At 41.4% G+C, this 23,784-nt stretch overlaps 1 protein-coding gene across 1 annotated transcript in view; it reads left to right on the top strand.

Annotated features, from left to right (window-relative positions):
• pard3aa (par-3 family cell polarity regulator alpha, a) overlaps positions 1 to 23,784 on the top strand; it is a 782,893-nt gene that overhangs the window by 486,815 nt on the left and 272,294 nt on the right. Inside the window, exons 11-12 of the mRNA XM_048606721.1 lie at positions 4,652 to 4,780; positions 8,910 to 8,948. Of these exons, the coding sequence (XP_048462678.1) occupies positions 4,652 to 4,780; positions 8,910 to 8,948 (168 nt within the window). The remainder of the gene's footprint in view (positions 1 to 4,651; positions 4,781 to 8,909; positions 8,949 to 23,784) is intronic.

Genomic DNA, 23,784 nt, shown 5'->3' on the forward strand with positions numbered 1-23,784 from the left:
CTCTGAAGAAGGTTCCAGACCCGAAACGTCAGCTTTCCTACTCCTCTGATGCTGCCAGGCCTGCTGTGTTCATCCAGCTCCACACCTTGTTATCATTATCAATGAGATTCTGTTTGCCAGCATTCGTCACTCTCCTCTATACGTGTTGACCTTTCCCTCGAATTGGTATTCTTGCAAATTGTCCTGTTGAGTGCTTGACAAGAAGCCTTTGACAAAGTGTATTTTTTTCCAGTGGCACTCAAAGGACTATTTTCCTTCAACTAGTCTTATGTCTGTTTTAATATTTCTAATATAATCTTTGCTGTCCTGACGTCCCTTTTCTACAAATTTCTGTTTGTTGCTTTCATTTTCTTTGTTCTCCTTAGCTATTTGAGCTCTTGGCTATTTTTGTTGTTTTGTCCTGTCATTGGCCCTTCCTGTCTATTATCTGTGTCCATAACACAGCAGGATTGTTCCAGCCTTCCCTGTACCTTTTTCCCTGGTGACCTGATGAAGGAGCAGCGCTCCAAAACTCATGAAAAGTACATTGATTTGGCAATTTTGTGGCCATTACAGAAACTTGGGTAACTCGGGGACAGGAATGGTTGTTGGAAATTCCGGAATTTAGATGCTTTAAAAGAAATAGGGAGGGTGGAAAAAGAGGCGGGAGAGTGGCATTGCTAGTCAGGGCTAGTACAGCAGCTACTGAAAGGCAGTTTGAGAATGATATCTCTACAGAGTCAGATTGGGTTGAGGTCAGGAACAAGAAGGGAGCAGTCACCTTGTTGGGGGTTTTTTACAGACCCCCTAATAGTTGCAGAGAAGTGGAGGAGAGGATTGGGAGGCAGATACCGGAAAGGTGCAGAAGTCACAGGGTTGTTGTCATGGGTGACTTCAACTTTCCAAATATTGATTGGAAACATTTTAGTTATAATAGTTTAGAAGGAGCGGATTTTGTCCAGTGTGTTCAGGAAGAATTACTGACACAGTATGTAGATAGACCAACACGAGGTGAGGCCACTTTGGATTTGGTGCTTGGCAATGAACCGAGCCAAGTGTTAGACCTGTTAGTAGGAGAGCATTTTGGCGGTAGCGATCATAACTCTGTTGCTTTTACAATAGTCATGGAAAAGGACAGGTACATACAACAGGGTAAGGTTTATAATTGGGGGAAGGGTAATTACAATTCTGTTAGGCAAGAACTGGGTAACATAAAATGAGAACAGATGCTGTCAGGGAAGAGCACTATAGAAATGTGGAGATTGTTTAAGGAATGCATATTGCGTGTGCTCGATATGTTTGTCCCTAGATGGCAGGGAAGATACGGTTGACTGAGGGAGCCTTGCTTCTCAAGAGCGGTTGAACGACTGGTTAAGAGGAAGAAGGATGCTTATATAAGGTTTAGGAAACCAGGATCGTAAAAGGCTCTCAAGGGATACAAGTTATCCAGGAAAGAGCTGAAGAAAGGGCTGAGGAGAGCAATAAAGGGGGCATGAGAGAACCTTGGCAGATAGGATCAAGGAAAACTCCAAGGCTTTTCACACTTGCGTGAGGAATAAGAGAATGACCAGAGAAAGAGTAGAGCCGATCAAGGATTGTAAAGGGAATTTGTGCACAGAGCCTAAAGAGATAGGAGAGGTCCTTAATGAATACTTTGGTATTCACAAATGGGAGGGATCTATCTGTAGAGGAGGTCAGTGTGAAACAGGCTGGTAGGCTAGAGGAGGTCGATGTTAGTAAGGAAGATATACTAGGAATTTTGAGGAACTTGAAGATTGATAAGTCCCCCGGCCTGATGGGATTTATCCAAGGATTCTATGGGAAGCAAGGGAAGAGATCGCAGGGCCTTTGGCGGATGATCTTTTCGTCCCCACTGTCCACGGGTATAGTGCCGGAAGATTGGGAGAGAGGCAAACGTCATTGCCTTTTTCAAAGGAGGGAATAGGGATAACCCTGGAAATTACAGGCCAGTTAGTCTTATGTCAGTGGTGGGCAAATTATTGGTAAGGGCTCTGAGAGATAGGATTTATGATCACTTGGATAGGCACAGTTTGATTCATGATAGTCAGCATGGATTTGAGAGGGGTAGATCATGCCTCACAAACCTTATTGAATTCTTTGAAGAGGTGACCAAACACGTGGATGAAGGTAAAGCAGTGGATGTGGTATACATGGATTTAAGTAAGGCATTTGATAAGGTTCCCCATGGTAGGCTCACACAGAAGGTAAGGAGGCATGGGATAGGGGAAATGTGGCAGATTGGATTCAGAATTGGCTGACCCTTAGAAGACAAAGAGTGGTAGTGGACGGAAAATATTCAACATGGTGCTCAGTTACGAGTGGTGTACCACAAGGATCTGTTCTGGGTCCTCTTCTATTTGTGATTTTTGTAAATGATTTGGATGAAGGAGTGAAAGGGTGGATTAGCAAGTTCGCAGACGATGCGAAAGTGGGTAGCATTGTGGACAGTGCGGAGGGCTGTTCTCGGTTACAAAGGGACATTGATAGAATGCAGAGCTGGGCTGAGAAGTGGCAGATGGAGTTTCACCCTGAAAAGTGTGAGGTGATTCATTTTGGAAGGACAAACTTGAAAGCAGAATAAGGGTTAACGGAAAGGTTCTTGGCAGTGTGGAGGAGCAGAGGGATCTTGGGGTTCATGTCCACAGTTCCCTGAAAGCTGCCATCCGGGTGGATAGAGTTGTTAAGAAGGCGTATGATGTGTTAGCTTTCATTAATAGAGGGATTGAGTTCCAGAGCCGTGAAGTTATGCTCCAGCAATACAAAAGCCTGGTTTAGCCACATCTGGAGTATTATGTCCGGTTCTGGTCACCTCGTTGCAGGAAAGATGTGGAAGCGTTGGAAAAGGTGCAGAGGAGATTTACCAGGATGTTGCGTGGAATGGAGGGAAGGTCTTAAGAGGAAAGGTTGAGAGAGCTAGGGCTTTTCTCTTTAGAGCGACAAAGGATGAGAGGTGACTTGATAGAGGTGTACAAAATGATCAGAGGTATAGACAGAGTAGACAGCCAGAGACTTTTTCCGAGGGTAGAGGTAGCTATTACGAGGGGGCATAGTTTTAAAGTGAGTGGAGGTAGATATGGGGGAGACATCAGAGGTCGGTTCTTTACTCAGAGTGGTCAGGGCATGGAATGCATTGCCGGAGGGGGTAGTGGAGTCGGCCTCATTAGGAGCATTTAAGTGGTTATTAGATAGGCATATGGATGATTGTATAACGTAGGGATGGAGGTTAGATAGACCTTTGGATGAGGGTAAAGTTTCGGCACAACATCGTAGGCTGAAGGGCCTGTACTGTTCTATGTTCTATGTCTATGTTCTATTTCAAATAAACCTGTCGGATTATAACCCAGTGGCGTGTGACTTTTGACCTTGCTCAACCCAGTGGCTACCATTTTTCCTAGATAGCCGTCTTTACTAGGAGTAGGCTGTTTTGTGATGGAAGTGGAAGCTAATAGGTCAGGGGAGAGGGACAGTGAGGTTATATTGAATTGTAATTGAATTTCAGAGAGGTGGTGGTGTTGTGGTAATACAGATCAAAGTTGATAGGGCTTTTAGAACGTTCACTGGGCCAGTATTTTGGGGAAAACAAGGTGTCGAGCTGGATGATCAGAGCAGGCCAAGCAGCATCAGAGGAGCAGGAAATCTGACGTTTTGGGCCTGGACCCTTCTTCTTTCCTGCTCCTCTGATGTTGCTTGGCCTGCTGTGTTCGTCCAGCTCTACACCTTGTTATCTTAGACTTGTAAATGATTCCTTTGAGAGCTGTGTCACAATTTTTTTTTCCCCTGTAAGACTATACATGTACAGCAAACTTTGTTTGAACCAACACCTTATTAACTATCACTCTTCATAAACTGGCAAAAATTATGTACCACAAACACCTGATCTACTGTGATGTCCAAGTGTTTATGCTGTAAATAAAGTACAGCAGTGATGTCTCTACCCACTGCATTACATTTCTGTGACTAACAATGTGTTTTTACGTTGATTTTAGGAGGTGTGTTTGTGTTTTTGCAAAGATTTTTGAGGAATGTTGATGTCTCAAGGATTTGCTTGGTCAGAGTTCACTGTGGTTATACCTATCTCTTGATAAGCCAGAATATTGGATCAACTCGTCCCAAAGTTGCCAGTTAATGAAAAATTTCCTGTACTAAAGTATAGATTTCCAGTTTATCTTGAGATGTTAACACTTAAGAAATATGTAGTTCTGTCTAGTTTTCCAATTTTGGTAACTCAGCCTTGGAAAAATCAATGTAATAAATCCCTGCAATAGACTGCAGGTATTCTTAATATTCTAATGGTTACCTGGTCAAGATGGTGGTGAAGTGTGATTCGTAGATGGTGAGAGTTTGAGATGGCTACTGTAGGAGTGGGATCTCAACTGAACCAGTGAAGTTTCCAGCTGGTCACTGTGATTTATGGTCAACAAGACCTCAATGAACCAGGTGCTGATGTAGAGAAATGGACATTGGAATCTTCTTAAATTGACTTAGTTCCATTTTTAGTTCCACCTGTCCGTCAGAAGTAATTTCAAAGGAAGAGCACCAGTTTTGTAGCTGTTAACCTCTCCACATTTAATGTCTTGCCCAAATCTTGTGTTTTTGCTTTTGTTGTGGATCTGGGATTGAAGTTAATAATGACTTATTGGTGTGATTTCAGGTAAATGGTGTAGATCTAACTGGAAAAGTCCAAGAGGAAGTGGTGACGCTGCTGAGGAACACCAAGATGGGTGGTACTGTCAGTCTGTTGGTCCTCCGGCAGGAAGAAACCTTCCTCCCTCGGGAGCTGGTGCGTAGAACACCTGGCAAATTGGAGATACACTTGAATAACTAGAAACCGTTTGTCTGTCGTGTAATTTTTCATGGCATCCATCTTTAACCATATGATGAGGTGGGACGGTTTATGGTTGGTGTCTCATTCCTTTTGTTGCCATTTTACAATTTCATGATCTTCCCTCCGTCGCAGTTTTAAAGTCTTTAAACAAGGCTAAAGCATATCAGAATTCATATTTTATCCCATGTTTTCATCATTGTAACAGGCTGCAAGGGTTTGATCAAAACTTCCTTCATGACTAATTACTGAGGATGTAAAACTTTTTGGTTCAGGTGACAAATTATATATCTCCACACTTTTTAATACAAGTAAGCGATTTTTTTGTGACAGGCAGAATTTGTTATAATGGGGTTGAATTTACATTTGTACAGTTGACCTATTGCCAATGTTGTGGTAATCGACTACTTAACTGTAGTTCAAGTAGCCACATATATATCGCAGAATTCATAATTGTTGTCGTGGTAACTATTTTGGAAAGCAACCGAGTTTTCAATTTTGTTTTCAGTTCTGCTATTAAAAAGAAAGTGCTGTGCTTACTGATTTTAAAGCTAAATTAATAATGTAAGAACAACAACGATACATTGAGTTAAAAGCACAAGTAGAACATACATATTTTGTTTAGAAATGAACTTGAAATTATTGTGAATACCTCAGCTGTATTTACTTCCTAGGCTTTATAAGTGATGTGAAAGTGCATACATGCAAAATAATGGAAATCCAAGTGTGTTTCTACACTGGACCAGTTCTTGTACACTAATACGAACAGAAATGCATGAGCAATTTTATTTCAAAAGGTCCAGTCCTCGTGGTTGTCTTCTTCATACTTGGCAGAATATACTCCTTGTTTCATTGTACTGCAGGATTAGCGGGGGTGGAGGTGACGTGAGGGGGTGAGGGAATTGTAATATTTTTGTATCTCCCACCTCTGGTTTGCTGACTGTGCTGTCTTCCTTTGGCTGGAATGAAATAGTCTGAGCCAAAGATTTGTGTTTGCCATTTTTTGTACTGGTGGATGAAAGATATGCTTTTCAGAACAATATATACCCCCTGCCAATAATTACTCCCCCTGAGATGCAGCATGCTGCTATTGTGAGCCACTCCATCCAGCAGCACAGCTGAGAACTACTGAAACCTCCCTATGGGATCCTCAATCATGAGTCCCAACCATAGCTGGGATTTGAATCTGTTTCGTTCACATGGATGTCCAGTGCTGGAGTTCCACAGCTGTTGTACTGAGCTGCGTTCTTCATTGAATTATTTTGTATGCTGCGCTGATTTTCATTTTTTAAAAAATTATTTCAATTTGAGAATGTTCTAAAAGCCCTATCAACTTCCATCTGTATTTTAAGCAGCTTACATATTCATTTTACTACCAGGGTAAAAAATAATTAAAGGAATGAATGATAATTCTTAATTTTGCTGTGTCAAATTTAAAAGAATTACTATTTGCAATCACAGACTTGTGACAATTTCTTAATGTGCAAATCGATTTTTTTTTGTTGGACGCAGTGTTTTATATATTAAGTTTGTTAAGTAATACGTAACAAAGTGAAAATAGTCAATTAAAGATTGAAAACAGTACATTATTTTCATATTTTAAATTCATGGGAAGAAGAATGTTGTCTTCAATTTTGGATTGATGCTGAAGGAAGAGAGTGGCATTTGTGAATGAGTAGTTTTGTAAGCAGAACTAGTTTGCCTGAGCAATATTGGAGTCGGAGTCAGTGTCAGATGACCAGAACATGAAAATAATTTAATAATTTCCACAGAAGAAGTAGTTGATGAATTGAAAGCTGTTGGGAAATGTTGAAAGTATTTTGCTTTCAACTTTTATACAGATGCATTTCTTTGAAATCAAACTCCAATTCCAGGTCTGGATTACCACAGCAAGTTATACAGCCAATTTAAGGCAAATGCATGATATTTTACTTTGTTTTGAGTTGAATTACAACTTCTTATTAAAGTCATTGACTCCTTTTGAAAATGATTGGCAGATTCTCAAACCTTGATAGCAATTCTAATGTCTACTCAGTGCCTATTAGAGACCATTGCACTTCATGTGCCATAAAGTCATTCAGCATGGAAACAGATCCTTCTGCCCAATTCGTCCATGCCAACGAGGTTCCTTAAACTGAATTGGCCCTGTTTGCCTGCATTTGGCCCATATTCCTCTAAATCTTTCCTATCTATGAATGTGTCCAAATGTCTTTTAAATGTTGTAATTGTACTTGCCTTTACCACTTCCTCTGGCAGCTCGTTCCATACATGCATCTCTATCAGTGTGAAAAAGTTGCCCTCCGATCTCTTTTAAATCTATCCACTCTCACCTTAAACCTATGCCCTCTAGTTTTGGACTCCCGTACCCTAGGGAAAAGACCTTGGCTATTCACTATCTATGCCTCTCATCATTTTATAAAATTTTATAAAGCCACCCCTCAGCCTCCTACACTCCAGGGGCAAAATCTCAGCCTACCTGGCCACTCCTGATAATTCAAACCCTCCAGTCTCGGTAACACCCTTGAAAACCATTTTTGCACCCTTTTCAGTTTAATATTATCTTTCATATAGCAGGGTGACCAAACTGATGCAGTACTCTATATGTAGCCTTAACCAATGTCTTGTACAGCTGTAATTTGATGTCCCAATTCCAAGTATTCAGTGCTCTGACCAATGAAGGCAAGCATGCCATACGCCTTCTTCACCACCCTGCCGACCTGTGACGCCACTTTCAAGAAACTTTATGCCTTCAACAACTTGCTCACCCATCTGTGGTTCCCTGGCTTTTCCATGCAGCCTTTCTTAAATAATGACACAACATTAGCCACCCTCCAGTCTTCTGGCACCTCACCTGTGGCTGACGATGATACAAATATCTCTGCTAGGGTCCCTGCAATTTCTTCCCTAGGTTGCTACAATGTCCTGGGAGACACTTGATCAGGTCCTCAGTATTGTTTCCCTTTGTGTTTTAAGGCCTTCAGGACCACCTGTTCTGTAAAATGGACTGTTTTCAATACATGACTATTTGTTGGTACCATTGTGTACAACATCCTCTGGCTGCTCACGCTCCCCTTTGAGAATTTGCAGCAACCACTCTGAGATATCCTTGACCCTGGCACCAGGGAGGCAGCACACAATCCTGAAATCTCACTTGTGGCTGCAGAAACGCCTGTCTGTGTCCCTGACTGGAGACTCCCCTATCACAATTGCTTGCTGGGACTTTGCCTCTGCTGTGATGCAATTGTGATGCCAAAGACCTGGCTGCTGCTGCTATTTTTGCATGAGAGGCTATCTCCCCTCACAGTATCTAAAATAGTGCACTTGTCTGAGAGGGGGAAAGCCACAGGATACTCTTGCATTACCTGTCTACATCTTCTGACTGTTACCCATCTACCTGACTGAATCTGTGGTGTGACCACCTCCTTGAAGCTACTATCTATTACACTCTCTACTTCCTGTATGCTTCTGAGCATCCAACTGCTGCTCCAACTGATCCATGTGGTCTGAGAGGAGCTGCAGATGGACACCATTCCTGCAGATATAGTCATCAGGGATAGTTGACTGTTCCCTGACCTCCCACATTTGACAGGAAGACCGTACCACTCCACTGACTGCCATCTCTGCCCCTTTAACAACAAGCGACTTAAGGAGAATAAAAAGGTCTGACGCTTTCCTTATTGCTGTTCGCCCTCCTCAACAAAACCTGGTGTTCACGTAGGCCCTCTATTAGATCTAACCAGTAACACCTCGACCACAAAGCAGCCCCTTGCAAAAATGGCAGGATTAAGACCGCAATGCTTCCCTCTCTGTTTCCCTCACTTGCCTAAACTCTCACACTTAGCTCAAATCCCAGCAGTTGCATGCTCTCGCTGGCCACACTCTGTTTAAAAAGAAGGAAGGGCTTTAAAATTCAGAAGCTTCTTGGAACTTTACTACCCATCATAGTAATTGGTCTCAGATTATGTGTAAGATGCCTGTGATAAGTTTGAAACATGAGTTGCCTCTGTCACTGTTGTTCATCTGTGTAGTACACATGCCAATGCCTTTTATGCCATGTAGTTTTATTCTTTGTTATCTCTACTTCTAGAAAAAAGAATCAAGTCAGATGCAGGCATCAAGTGAATTGGTAAGAGTTCTGTGTTCTAAGTCGCACATTAACCTCAGAAAGTAATGGTGATGGGCAGTTTGTATTTCTTACAGTTCTGAGCACTATACCAGGAATTGGAATGCTTTACTAAGTTGTTGCATCAGTTTATCTTTCCTGGCTTAAAAATGTGTTGTTCCATCCAGTATTTCATTGCAGAAGTCTATCAAATCACACACACAGCTAAATAAAAACATTATCAATAGAAGCATGAGATTGAGAGTACATTTGCCCAGAAAAACATTTTTTTCGACAGCAGCTACAGGCCGCAGTGGTACTTGTATGTAAATTAGGCATTACTGTATATTTTGTATGTTTTGTAGGGGGCAGCTGGTCTCTCTTCTGAACAAGACCTGTTCTATTTCCAGTCCTTTGATATTGAACATTTCTGTACCATCTGGAATGTATTATATACATGAAGTGTATGAAGGTTATTTAGTAAAGCAGAGTGCAGCAGTATGTGTGGTAGATGCTGACCTATGTGGTTCAACAAGAATGCAATTAAGGTGTTAAAAATTGTCTGCTTTGTGTATGATAGCATCTTTAGTTGAAAATGGCTTGCTATGGTAATTACCTTTAGGTGCTTAATTTGCAAATAGCTTTTAATTATTTTTTCCCCAACATACAGAATAGAACTTTGGTGAGATTACAGCTAGAGTACTGTGTGCAGTTCTGGTCACCACATTGATGTGGTGAAAGATGTTACTGGAGGGTGTGCAAAGGAGATTCATCACGATGCTGCCTGGGATGGAAAATTTAATTTGAGGAATGGTTGGATACAGTTGGGTTGTTTTCATTGGAGCAGAGAAGATCGAGGGGCAATCTGATTGAGGTGACAAGATTATGAGAGGTGTGGGCAGAGTGGAGAAGGAGCAGCTGTTCCCCTGAGTTAAAGGGTCAGTCACAAGGGGACATGGGTTCAAGGTGGGAGAATGTGAGGAAAAGCTTTTTTACTCAGAGGATGGTGATGGTTGGGAATGTGCTGCCTGGGAGTGTGGAAGAGGCGCATTGCTCACATCCTTTAAAAGGCACCTGGATGAGCACGTGTCTATCATAGCAATCAAGGCTATGGACCAAATGCTGGTAAATGGGATGAGTTTGAAGGTCAGGTGTTTCTCACATGTCGGTGTAGACTCAATGGGCCAAATGACCTCTTCTGCATTATACGATTCTATACAGTAGAACAAATAGGACAAGAGTAAGTGAAGAATGGCAAAAATAATTATTAGTTGAGCATGTTTCCTTCTATTCTGCCCCTCACTCCCTGCCCCCAAACTACCACCCTACAGTGCCTCTAGTGGATCACCATCTGAATGAAATGTTCAGTCATTCAGATGGATAGATATGTCAGAAATGTTTAGAAAACTGTTGACTGGCTCTGAATATTCGCTGAATTGGGAAACGTATTCAAAGGAGCCATAGTTTGATCTGCTGCTATTCTTATAAATGTTATCTTGTTTAAAATGAAAACTGTGCCATACGAAACTATGAAAATTGATGGAGATGTTCTGCCACTAAAATTCAAAACATTTTTTTAAATAAGAAGCTGGAAGACCACTTTGCTTTTTAAGGGAAGGTGATCATCATTGTGTTTAAGTCAGATACAAAGGAATAACTTACTTAATTTCATGGAAATAACTAAAATAATTGACATTTAATAATGGCCAGTTGAACTACTTATCATTTTTTCATTACCTGGAAATACTTGTGGTGAATAGGATGCGTCAACTCTGGGGTGCAAATTGCTATATTGAGTGAAATTGAGAGATTATCAATACTTCCCCAGAATCATTACTTTGAAATTACTGCAGGTCCCTAAACTAGATGATTGTGCTGAGATAATGTAAATGCAACAAAGGCTATCTATGCTTCTTTCCAACGTTCTGATGATGACTGAAAATTATTTCAAAGTTACAGAAAATCCCAGTTGAACTGCACAGATACTATTGTACTATTGACGGTTGCTGACAGACTTGAGTGACTTAAAAGGTATTGAGAAAAGGTATTATTCTCCTGTGCATTGCTGGCTTGTGGTCGAGAGCATAATTAAGATTTTGAGCTCCTAACCTGCCTGACTTGATTAAAAACAAAACCCTGTTTCTGAAGTTATTCCATGTGAGGAAGCAGCCTCAATAAATTCTGAGGATAATTGCAGGCTAATTGCAATTTGTCAGGGAGGTTTGCAGATGATTGGTTGTAAATCACACTTTCCTCTCCTCTCGGAATTATCACATGATTTACCTCATTGTGAAATGATTGGTAGAGGCATTGTATTAGAGAAATGTAGTTCTTGGGCATATTGTTATTGTTATTCCCTTTGAAATGGGTATTCTTGCAATTCTGTCCTGATGAAAGCCAAGTGAAGGCTTTGGTAATCATTTTCTCAAGAACAAGATGAAAGTAGTTCATCAAGATTTATTTGCGTATTTACCTGTGTCATCTGTTGTGAATCATGTGTACTTACATTGTTTAATATTACACAGTAATCATTTTCACATTTGCTGAAAAGCATCTCTTACTTTCTTGTATTCTTTTATGTATTGTCTCATTTGCTCTATCTTGAGGAACAAACAAAATCTGGTTTAACTCGGTCTTGAAAAATTAGTACATTACAATGTAATGCCACCTTCCTTAATTCATAGTAATATAGTTTAGTGCATTATTGTACTTTAAAATTTCATATCGTCTTTAGCACATTTAGAGTATTTAATTTCTTCCCATTAACTTCATTTAAAAGAAATTGCCAATCACTCTGGAGGCCTTTGCTTAAGTTATCAACATTTTATACATTGGTATTAAGTGCCAAAATTTACATGAGTACATAGGTGACTTTGATTTAAGCATTTTCAGTATACTGATATGATGCTGACACGTTCAAAAATTGTGGAAACCTTCACTCTCATTTATTGCAATCAAATTGTTCTATGGATAGGAGTTCAGTGTTAACTGCTCCAATCAGCAACAAGTACAGAAAAAGGTTATTTCACACCTCAGCACTGTGTTGAATACCTGTTTTCTTTTTTAAAAAAATAGAATTAATATCTTTCAGATCATTTTTGTCCTTTGACTGCTGTGAAGTATTCAAGCCCACAACTATCCATTATACAACTGTTCTCTCCACTTATTCGCGACATAATTGCTTGAAATAATGAATCATTGATAGGAGGACTTAGAAGCAGATTCTTTTGCTTGAATTTGTCACTTAAACCTGAGCCTTAACCCTGTGACCACCGGAATCCCTTACATCATCTTAAAAGAAAATGCAAGCAATTGCTAATTTTCCATCGCTTGTTCCCCTTGATAAACCAGGCCATGTGTAGTGAGTAGGAACAGGCCCTGCATCAAAGACTACTGCCTGAAGGAGCTGCGTATAATGCCCCAGAGAAACCACTCAAATTTTTGCTGGTCCTTTACTCTGCTCAGCAATGAAGATGGTAAAGTATTGTCTCAGAAACCAGCAAAAGAGCTCTCCCTGCTTTTGAAGTCCCCAAGTCATTAAATATTCAAGGTATATGATGGGTTGTTGGGAATCTAAGCCAAGATTCTTCACCCAAGAAATTACCGATATCCTTCAATAAATTAAAACAAAGAACTGGGGATGCTGGAGATCAGAAACGAAAACAGCAAAGATGTTCTAATGAAGAGTCACCAGACTCAAGAAATATCTCTGCTTTCTTCCCACAGATATTGCCAGATCTACTGATATTCTTCATGCTACTTTAGGAGGCACAGATTATAAACCCTGACTAATGCCCCCCCACCACAGAGTCAATTTCCTCTGTTTGCCACTGAGCCATCTTGCTTGAGTTAAATACATTATAGGGCACATGTGCCTTCCAAAAACATGAGTCATTTCATTTGTCCACTTGCTGTTCGCACTCTCGTGCTAAGTTCATGCTGACATACACCTCTTTGCCCCTCTTTCTTTCCATCGCACCTGAATTTATGCAAACACTCCTTTCCACTCTCCTGATCCATACTAACACTTTGTTCCTCTCACTGATTATCTTCTCCTTCCTGGCCAATTCAAATGAACAATCTTCGCTCTTCACTGCAAAAACTCCTCATCTTCACCCCCAGTTCACACTGACACTCTTCTTCCACTTCTCAATACACTGTGCTACTTGCCTGCACTCCTTTCGAATACTAGTCTTCATTTCCTGATGGCATTTGCCTAATTTCATGTTCACACTCATTACACACTGGCAAACATTTCTCTCCCTTATTCCACCTCCCTTCCCCTGGCATCTATTTTAAGTTGGCCCTCAACTATCCCCATTCCAATATACATAATGAGCATGAATGTCTGTATCTCATGAGAATTCTTCACCATAGCATACTGTGAGACTTAAATACCCTAGAGATACATAAATGTTCTTTATTGAAGGAAATCTCTGATCCTTACCTGTGGCCTACATGTGACTCCAGATCCACAGCAGCATGGTTGACTAATAAACCACTCAGTTGGATCAAACCACTACAATGTCTAAAAAGTGATAAAATGGAATGCAACCAGGTAAACCGAGGCACCAGAAATGACAAAAAAGCAAAGAAGTGTGGATGCTAGAAATGAGAAACGGAAACAAAAATTGCTGGAAAAGTTCAGCAGATCTGGCAGAATTCTGTGGAGACAAAGCAGAGTTAACCATTAGCAGCTGTCAATGGGTTGGTTGTGGTAGCAGCTCGTGTGATGACAAGGTCTCGTATGGGTGGGAGGGGGTGCGTTAGATTAAGGATATGGGAGAAAGTGCTCGGGCCATAAAATTTATTGAACTCTGTATTTAGTCCCAAAGGCTGCAGGGTCCCCAAGCGGAAACTAATATATTGTTTTACCAGCTTGCACTGAGCTTTGCTGGAGCACTGCAGCAAGTCTGAGACAGAGATGTTGGCCACAGAATATGGTGGTTAGTTGAAGTAGCAGGCTGTGGAAGCTTATGGTCGGTCTTGTGGATAAAATGTAGGTATTCTGCAAAACGGTTGCCCAGTCTCGTTTTCATCTTCTGACTGTAGAGGTGTGGAAGTATATAGTACAGCTCATTGGGTCTGCTCCTCCTTGCAATGAGATTATGTCTGATCTGACAATCCTCAATTCTACTTTTCCCTATAACCCTTAAGTCCACTATCGATTAAATATCTCTCTCTCTCTGAGTCTTGAATATACTTAATAACCTGCAGCAGGAAGTGAGGGAACCAACAAGAGGGAGACCTACTTTAGCTTAGCTAATCAAGCAGTCAGCCTGGCTTCATGAAAGGGTAATTGTGTCTGACTAATTTATTAGAGATTTTTGAGGAAGTCTCAAGCAGAATAGATAGAAGGGCACCAGTAGGTGCTTTGTATTTGGACTTCAAGAAGGCGTTTGACAAGATACCTCATAAAATAATTAATCGTAAGATAAGGGCCCACTGTTGGAGGTAAAATATTGGCATGGTTAGAGAATTGTCTCACGGGCAAGCAACAGCGAGTGGGAATAAGGGGTTCTTTTTCAGGTTGGCAACCTATGACCAGTGGGTAACCACATGGATCAGTTCTGGGACTACAACTGTTTATATATTAATGACTTGGAGAAAGTAAGAGAATGTACTTTAGCCAAATTTGCAGATGAGACAAAAATAGGCGAGTTACAAGGTGGATACAGAATGTTTACAAGTGGGCAAGACGTTGGTAAATGGAGGAAAATGTGAAGTGTTCATTTTGGAAGGGAGAACAGAAGAACAAAGTATAAGCGGAGGAAAGTTGCAGAAAACAGCAACACAGAGTCTTGTGAATACTTGTGCATGAAACACAGAAAGCTAGCAGCAGGTAGTTGGGAAGGCTAATGGGATGTTGGCCCTTATTTCAAGTGGGTTACAGCATAAACGTAGGGAAGTCTTACTGCAACTGTACAAGGTGCTGGTGAGACCACATGTGGAATACTGTGAGCAGTTTTGGCCTCCTTATTTAAGGAGAGATATCATTTCATTGGAGGCATTTCAGATAAGGTTCAGAGGATGATCTTTGATATGGAGGGATTGTCTAATAAGCAAAGGCTAAACAGTTTGGGACTCTACTCATTGGAGTTTGGAAGAATGAGAGGTGATCTCATTGAAACATATAGTATTCATTAGGGTTTGACAGGGTAAATGTAGAGAGGATGTTTCCCCTCATTGGAAGTCTAGGACCAGAGGGCATAGTCTCAGAATTAAAGGGTACCAATTTAAAAGTGAGATGAGGAGCAATTTCTTCTGAGGTTTGATTGTCTTTGGAGCTCCTTACCATTGAGAACTGTGGGGCAGAGTTCTTGTGTATATTTAAGATAGAAAACTTCTTGATCAGTTGTTGGATGAAGGTTAATGGGGAAAGGGCAGGAAAGTGGATGTGAGCAATTTCCAATCAAATGATATTTTCATCACACAAGTGCCAGAAAATCACCGTCTCCTTCATGAAAGATTGCAACCATTGACATTCACTGACACTATTATTGCTGAATGCTGAAATGTTAATATCCTGGAGGTAATCATTGACTGGAAACGAAATTTGACCAGAGACACACATACTGTTGTTACAACAACAGGTCAGAGGCTGGTAACCATGTGATGAGTAACTTGCCTTTTGATTCCCAAAGCCTGTCCAATACCGATAAGGCATGATTCAGGAGTGTAATGGAGTTCTCCCCATTCGCCTGGATGAGTAAAACACCAACAACGCTGAAGAATCACAACATCATTCAGTACAAAGCCGCCTCATTCGCCCCCCATCTAATATCTTCAAAATTGGTTTCCTTCACCACCCACTTATAGTGACATCACTGAGCACCATCTACGTAATGCAGTGCGACAACTCACCATGATTTCTTAGACAGCACATTCCAGACCTATGACCTTCCTCTTCTTGAGGGACAAGGACATCAGGCACATGGGGCCACTTCTAATTCTGTGTTTTCCTCCAAGTCAATACCTTGACCTGGAACTATATACTGTGCCTCCATGGTCACTGGGTTAAAATCTGGAACTCCCTTCCTACAACACATGCACTGCACAATTCCAGAAGGCCTTGCCACCACCACCACCTGAAGGACAATTTGGCATGGATGTTATAGGCTTGCCTAACCAGTGATGCCCATATCCTATGAATGAATAAAAGTGAAAGTGTTATAATTGTATCTAGTGTTCCAAAGGTGCTGGAAGCCCTGATTGGTTGGTATTTACATCAATGCGGTTACGAGCAAGGATTAAACAGCAAAGAATAATGGTTTTGCATCGTGCGATATATTCCACAAGCTAGCAGGGATAATGGTGATGATTGGAAGAGAGGTGAACTCATGGGAAGTTCCAGTATATTCTGAATGTTTTCCAGTTGTGAGATGTATAAGCATGAGATTTAATGTTTTTGTATCAGGAGTTTTTTTTTAAGGGGCAAAATACATAATTAGATAGTTCTGCTAATTGATTGGTACAGGTTGCGGTGTTGGAGTTCCACTGGGTTTTTCAACTTGATTGTGACAGACAGACCTGTTGAAAATATCAATAACTTATAATTAGAAGGATAAGTACCTTGAAATAGTAATATTATGTCGAGTGTGCACAGCATCTTTCTTCCCTTTGATTTTAAGATGATTTAACAGGGTACTATTTACCAATGACAAAGTATTACTTTAGTTACACAATAAATACAACTTATTTTTAAAGCTGTCTTTTTAACAAACTTCATTTCTTTCACATCACCTGGAACCATCCCTCCTGCCATCATACCTTTTTTTATTTCTCCCCTCCCAGGTACTTAGTCCTCCCAATCCCTACACCCAGCTCTTGAGACTCTGCAAATTTCCTACTTAGTGACAGAGGCTTGGTGTCATCTTCTTCTGTTCCTCTTGTGACATCCACAGAGGGGCATATCAAGGCACCCATATTTGAAATTGTGTTTAGCAAATTTGTTCTTTGAGAGTGGAGGAAGCAAGCTGGCTAAAAGTGAGCCATTTATGTATTTGGATTTTTAAGAGGCATTTAACAAGGTATTACGTGAAAGATTCCTGCACACGCTAAGAGATTCTGGTTTTGGGGGTCATCTATTGGGATGGCTAGAATATTGGTAATTCACAGAAAATAGATTCAGGATGAAGGGGTCATTTTCAGGTTGGCAAATTTTAACTATTAGAATATCACAGAGATTCCAAAGTATACAATGTGTATTAATGTCTTGGATGAAGAAAGCATTGTAACCAAGTTTGCTGACAATATGAAAATAGGTGGGAAAGCAAGTTCTGATGAGGGCACAAAAATGGCAGATAACAGTCCAGTGAGCAGGCAGAAAGTTAGCAGAGTATAATGTGGGATAACTAGATTGTCCATTTTGGAAAAATAAAAGAGCAGAGTATGGTTAGATACTTTATTAGACTACTTCATATAGGTTCAGGCTCATTATTGAAGGAGGGATGTATTTGGATATACTTGACACAGTTTGGATAATGTTCACAAAACTGATTCCTGGGAACAGTTGAGCCAATACTAATTTCAGTTTAAAAACAGTGGTCATATTGAAATGCAAGATTCTGAGGAGTACATGCTATCGGCCTAGTGAACCTTCCCTGGATGGCATAAATGCCATTATATCTTTCCTTATCTTCCAAATTGTTCACAGTATTCCAACTGTGGTCTGATTAATACCTTCATTAGTTTTAGCAAAATATTCCTAGCTGTGTACTCTATTCCCTTTGAAATAAGGGCATTCTATTTGCTTTCCCTATTACACACTGAACTGGGATGCTGGCTTTGTTTGTTACTCATGGCAGCAGACTCCTAAATCCTTCTGTTCTGTGGGTTTCTGCAACCTTTTATCCATTTAAATAATAGTCAGCTCCTCTATTCTTCCTGACAAAGTGCATTACCTCTGAATTCCTCACATCCTATTCCATCAGCCCAAGTTTTCATCCACTCAGTTAACTTGACTATATCTCTCTGCAGAATCTTTGTGTCATCATCGCCACTTGCTTTCCCACCTATCTTTGCGTCATCCATAAACCTGGCTACAGTACATTCATTTCCTTCATCCAGTCATTATTATATGTTGTAACCAGTTGTGAAACAAAAACAGAAGTTGCTGGAAAAGGTCAGCAGATCTGGCAGCATCTGTGGGGAAAAAAAAAATCAGAGTTAACATTTCAAGTCCAGTGGCACTTTCTCAGAACTGATGGTAGCTGGGAAACGTCAGCTTATTTGCAGAAAATAGAGAGGGGATGGGGGAGGGAGTAAAGGATAGGGTAGAGCCCAACGAGAGAGAAGGGAAGTTGGATAGACAAAGTTGATAACGATCTCGCTGGAAGGGTGAATAGTTAATGGGGACTATTAGCGACTAACAACAGGTGGTATGTAATGACAGGTTATGTAATAACAAGGCCTGGTGTGTTGGGTAGGGGGCTAGAAGGTGGGAGAGTTTAGGCCAAAAAGTTATTGAACTCGACGTTGAATCCAGAGGGTTGCAGGGTCCCCAAGTGGAAAATGAGATGTTGTTCTTCCAGCTTGCTTTGAGCTTTGCTGGAACACTGCAGCAAACCAGGGAGAGAGATGTTGGCCAGGGAACAGGGTAGTGCGTTAAAGTGGCAGGCAACAGGTAGCTCAGGGTCTTTTTTGCGAGCAGAACGTAGATGCTTTGCGAAGCGGTCACCTCGTCTACACTTCATGTCCCCAGTGTAGAGGAGACCAAATTGTGTGCAGCACATGCAGTAGACTAGATTCTGGGAAGTGCAGGTGAAGTGTTGTTTCATCTGGAAGGTATGTTTGGGCCCTTGGAGAGTGGGGAGGGAGGAGGTAAATGGGCAGATGTTGCACCTTTGCCAGTTACAGGGAAAGGTGCCGTGGGGCTGTAGCAGGGTGTTGGAGGTGAAGGAAATGTGGACCAGAGTGTCCGGGAGGGAACGGTCCTTGCGGACGGCGGACAAGGGAGGGGAGGGGAATGTGTCTGGCGGTGGCATCTCGCTGGAGGTGGCGGAAATGGCGTCTGATGATCTTCTGGATGTGGATGCTGGTGGGATGGTAGGTGAGGACAAGGGAACCCTATCGCTGTTGCGGGAGGGAAGAGAAGGGGTGAGGGCGGAATTGCAGGAGATGGGTCGGACCCGGTTGAGGGCCCTGTCGACAACAGAGCTGGGGAATCCTTGGTAGAGGAAGAAGGTGGATATATTGGAGGCTCCCTTGTCAAAGTTGGCCTCGTCTGAGCATGTGCGAAGGAGATGGCGGAACTGAAAGAATGGGATGGAGTCTTTACAGGAAGCAGGGTGTGAGGATGTATAATTCGGGTAGCTGTGGGAGTCAGTGGATTTATAGTGGATATCCTGCCCTCACTTTCACCTGGCCTATCTCTGACTCCTTCCTTGCCGTCCTCGACATCTCTGTTTCCATTTCTGAAGATAGATTGGCCACTAATATCCACTATAAACCCACTGACTCCCACAGCTACCTGGATTATACATCCTCACCCTGTTTCCTGTAAAGACTCCATCCCATTATCTCAGTTCTGCCGTCTCCTTCGCACGTGTTCAGACGAGGCCAACTTTGACAAGGGAGCCTCCGAAATGTCCACCTTCTTCCTCAACCGAGGGTTCCCCAGCACTGTTGTCGACAGGGCCCTCAACCGGGTCCGACCCATCTCCTGCACTTCCGCCCTCACCCCTTCTCTTCCCTCCCGCAACAGCAATAGGGTTCCCCTTGTCCTTACCTACCATCCCACCAGCATCCTCATCCAGAAGATCATCAAAAGCCATTTCCGCCTCCTCCAGCAAGATGCCACCACCAGACACACATTTCCTTCCCCTCCCTTGTCCGCCTTCCACAGGGACGTTCCCTCTGGGACACCCTGGTCCACTCTTCCTTCACCCCCAACAGCACCGGCCCCCCCAACAGTCCCAAGGCAGCTTCTCCTGTATCCGGCGAAGGTGTAACACCTGCCCATTTACCTCCTCCCTTCCCACTCTCCAAGGGCCCAAACATACCTCCTTGGTAAAGCAACACTTCACCTGCACTTCCCAGAATCTATCCTACTGCATTCGTTGCTCACTATGTAGTCTCCTCCACATTGGGGAAATGAAGCGTAGACTGGGTGACCGCTTCTCAAAACATCTACGTTCTGCTCACAAAAAAGACCCTGAACTACCTGTTGCCTGCCATTGTTGCCTGGCCAATATTTCTTTCTCTGGCTTGCTGCTGTGTTCCAGCAAAGCTCAAAGCAAGCTGGAAGAGCAGCACCTCATTTTCCACTTGGGGACCCTGCAACCCTCTGGATCCAATGTTGAGTTCAATAATTTTAGGGCTTAAACTCTCCCATGTCCCAGTCCCACACACCAGGCATTGTCACTACACACCCCATGTTGTTAGTCACTAACAGTCCCCATTAACAACTACTCACCCTCCCAGCCTGATCGTTAGCAACACCCTTGTCTATCCAACTGCTGTTCTCTCTCTTTGGGCTCTATCCTATTGTTTACTCCCTACCCCATCCCCCTCCCTATATTCTGTATATAAGACAATGTTTTCCCAGCCACCATCAGTTCTGAGGATGGGACCCGAAATGTTAACTCTGGTTTTTTCCTTCACAGATGCTGCCAGACCTGCTGAGCTTTTCCAGCAACTTCGGTTTTTGTTCCTGATTTACAGCATCTGCAGTCCCTTTGGTTTTTATTTAGTAACCAGTTGTGGTCCCAATACTGATGCCTGTGGATTTTGATTGGTAGTTATGTTCTCATGGACAATGCACCAATTAATGCTGATTGACAACTAACAGCCAGGCTTGGTTTAATTGTTAAACTCAGCAAGTTCACTCCAATTGGTCAGTGCATTGTCCTGCGACATGAACCAACTGTGACCAAATTTGTTGAATTATTTGTATCTGCAATCCGAGGGCTTTTGTAGCACAGCGATGAGTGTCCCTACCTCTGAGCCAGGAAGCCTGCGTTCAAGTCCCACCTACTCCCGAGGTATGCGATAACATCTCTGATCAGGTTTATTAGAAAATGCCTTCTTCCTGTAAGGAGGGCTTACAGTAGTAGTGTCCATTCCTTTGGGCCAGAAAGCCAGAGTTCAAGTCACACCTGTCCAAAACACACGGCTGAACAGGTTGATATTGAAATCTGCATCTGCAAGGAAAGAACCCTTGTGTCATAGTAGTGTCTGTATGTTTGGACCAGAAAGCCTGGGTTCAAATCCCACTTGCCCAAACATTTTCCACTAACATGTTTGAATTGGCTGATTTAAAAATGCTTTCCGTCCGCAAGGAACAGGATCCTGTGTATTAATACGTGCTGTTTTTATTTCATCCAAGCACATACACAGCAAACCTGACTATAATCCTAAATTGGATATCAGCATAATTCTTCATGCACTCAGGATTATTTGGCAAATGTCGTTCAGCTCGCACCTAATGTTGGATGTTTTTAGAGTTCTGACAAGTGCAAACTGCTTGGGCACCGTCAGTACCCGGCTTCCTGTTTTTGCAGACAGCAGGAGCAGGTACATGTACTATGCTTGTTTCAACTGAACAGAAGAGATTATAGCAATTCACTTGTTCATTTGTCAGGGCAATTTAAAATTAGCCTGGCTGTTAAGTGTAGATCTGCATTTTTGGTGCATTTACATGGTAATGCTGTACTGGTGAGAGTCCACTTTTCAAACAGTCAGTACACTCCTCTCATGTAAATGTTGGTTTTCGCCTTGAATTGGAATTCCTTTGAAATGTTCTGTGAACAGCCAGAAAAAAAAAATTCTTTATTAAAAGTCTTTTTTTAAAATCCGTGTCCACATTCTGAACTACCATACAATGATTTGGACCTGTATCTGTTGTTTAGGAATGTTTACAAACCATCCTAAATATATCTCAGCAGGAATTGATACATATTGAAGACTATATCACTTAGTTTCTCTTCATAATTGTACGGAAACTACCCTTGAAATGTTTTGCACTAATTTCTTCTGGAGTACAGTCAGTTCACTTGCAATTTTGACTTATTCCAGTGAAGAAATGTTACTATAATTCTCAAAGGGCTAATGCTTGGAAGTTTTGGTGGGTTAAGAAGTTGTAATATAATCTCACTTCAGATGACACAAACCACAGGGGTACCAAGTAGGCTCCCTTTCTGATCTGGTTCAGAAATCCTTTCTGAAAGAAATGAATATTGTCTCGGAGCTTTAAAATATGTGAAAGTATTAGTGAAATACACGAGAGCAGGCAGTTATTTGCGGGGGAGTGGAGTGTAGCCAGTGATAGTAGAATGAGACTTTTAACCTGTTAGTCCAGAAATTCATGACACTGGGACTATGAAGTCTGGGGCCCATAGCCAGTGATCGAAACTGTTAAAATGTAACAATCTGGTTATTTCAGAATGAAATGTTCTAACCGTGCTAGAATGGCAGTGAAAAGATGCACTTTCAACCAGGGATACATGATGTATCGTGCCAACTTTGAGAGATGAAACATGTGGTAATACTCAAATTCCCCTGTGTTAAACTGAAGTCCAGCGGAAAAAGATGTCTGGAAATCATATGCTCAAAGTTATTCTTTTAAGTGGTGTGGAAATTATTTTCCTTTTTTTTGTTTTAGATCCTACATGAACACTAAATTTAGTTACATGAGTAACCAACAATTGTTGATGCAATTTCCTTTGTAGAAAAGTTGTGCAGCTAAACTGACCAAAATAATACTGACTATATCTGTGAAAACTACCTTTGCAATTGTGTAACATCTGACTAAAACTGACATTGTGTACTATTGATATTGACAAATGACACCCGATATTGCTTCGTATCAGACCTTCCATAAACTGATTCACCACAATTTTTTTTGAACCTCAGAAACATCATATTTATCAATATGCTAAAAATGGATTGTCATGAGATGAGTGGGGTACAATATCCCTCTGAATAATGAGTTATTGATTTCAGAGACTTTGAATAAAGTTGAGAAATTGTCCTATCCTATGCATGCGCGAGATGGAGAAGAAAATCCATAACTTGTGCCTACCAATACGATTTTTCCTCAGTCTGTTTTTGCATATTAGTATAGCATGCTGAAATTGTAAAAACCAGGAAGGTGCTAAAGTATAACTTGCATATGAAATTTTCAAATCAAACCTGTATCACCAGCTGCAAAATTTGCTTGTATGACTCAGATACTGTTTCAATGTGAAAAAAAATCTAAAAGAGGCTGAAAAATGTGCAAGTTTATCTTTTCCAAAGCCATGGTCATTATGTCTAAAATAAATTTGACCTGCTGTGCTCCACCATTCTTCCCTCTTCTTTATTTCTGGTCCCAGAGCATAGTTTTTCCTTCTGCAAATCACTTCTTCATTTCACCATGTAGACAGTGTGTGTCAGCAAGTTATTTGTCATCAGCGGAGAATTGAAAATCACTACTTAGTTGAGGGTTGTTCTTTCTGATATCCACACAACTGCATTTCAGCAGTAGGTAATGATTGGAAGTGCAAAATTCCCCCATTTTGTTTTCAAATCTGTATGCTGAGATTAATTGTAGCAGCTTTCATTGCTGCTTCAGACGAGGTTTTTAAAATCCATTTGTAGTTTAATCCAAGAAATCATGTAGTTAGTATAAAGTTAGTATGAAGCAAAGTGTATTTTGAGAATATGAACCTACTTAACAAGCTGTGTCATATCTATGTTGATAGAAGACAGGGACTTCAATCTGTTTAGTTGTCATTATTACTGTCTTGGTCGTTAGTCTATTTATGTTTTTACTGTGCACTAACAGATTGAGTATTCCTTTATGCAAAAGATGAGCTTATACTGGGCTACATTTCTGTTATCACTTAGCCTCTGTTTCATCCAACAATTTTGGGCAATT

This window comes from Rhincodon typus, chromosome 2 (genome assembly GCF_021869965.1).
Source record: "Rhincodon typus isolate 14 chromosome 2, sRhiTyp1.1, whole genome shotgun sequence".
Taxonomy (NCBI): Eukaryota; Metazoa; Chordata; class Chondrichthyes; order Orectolobiformes; family Rhincodontidae; genus Rhincodon; species Rhincodon typus.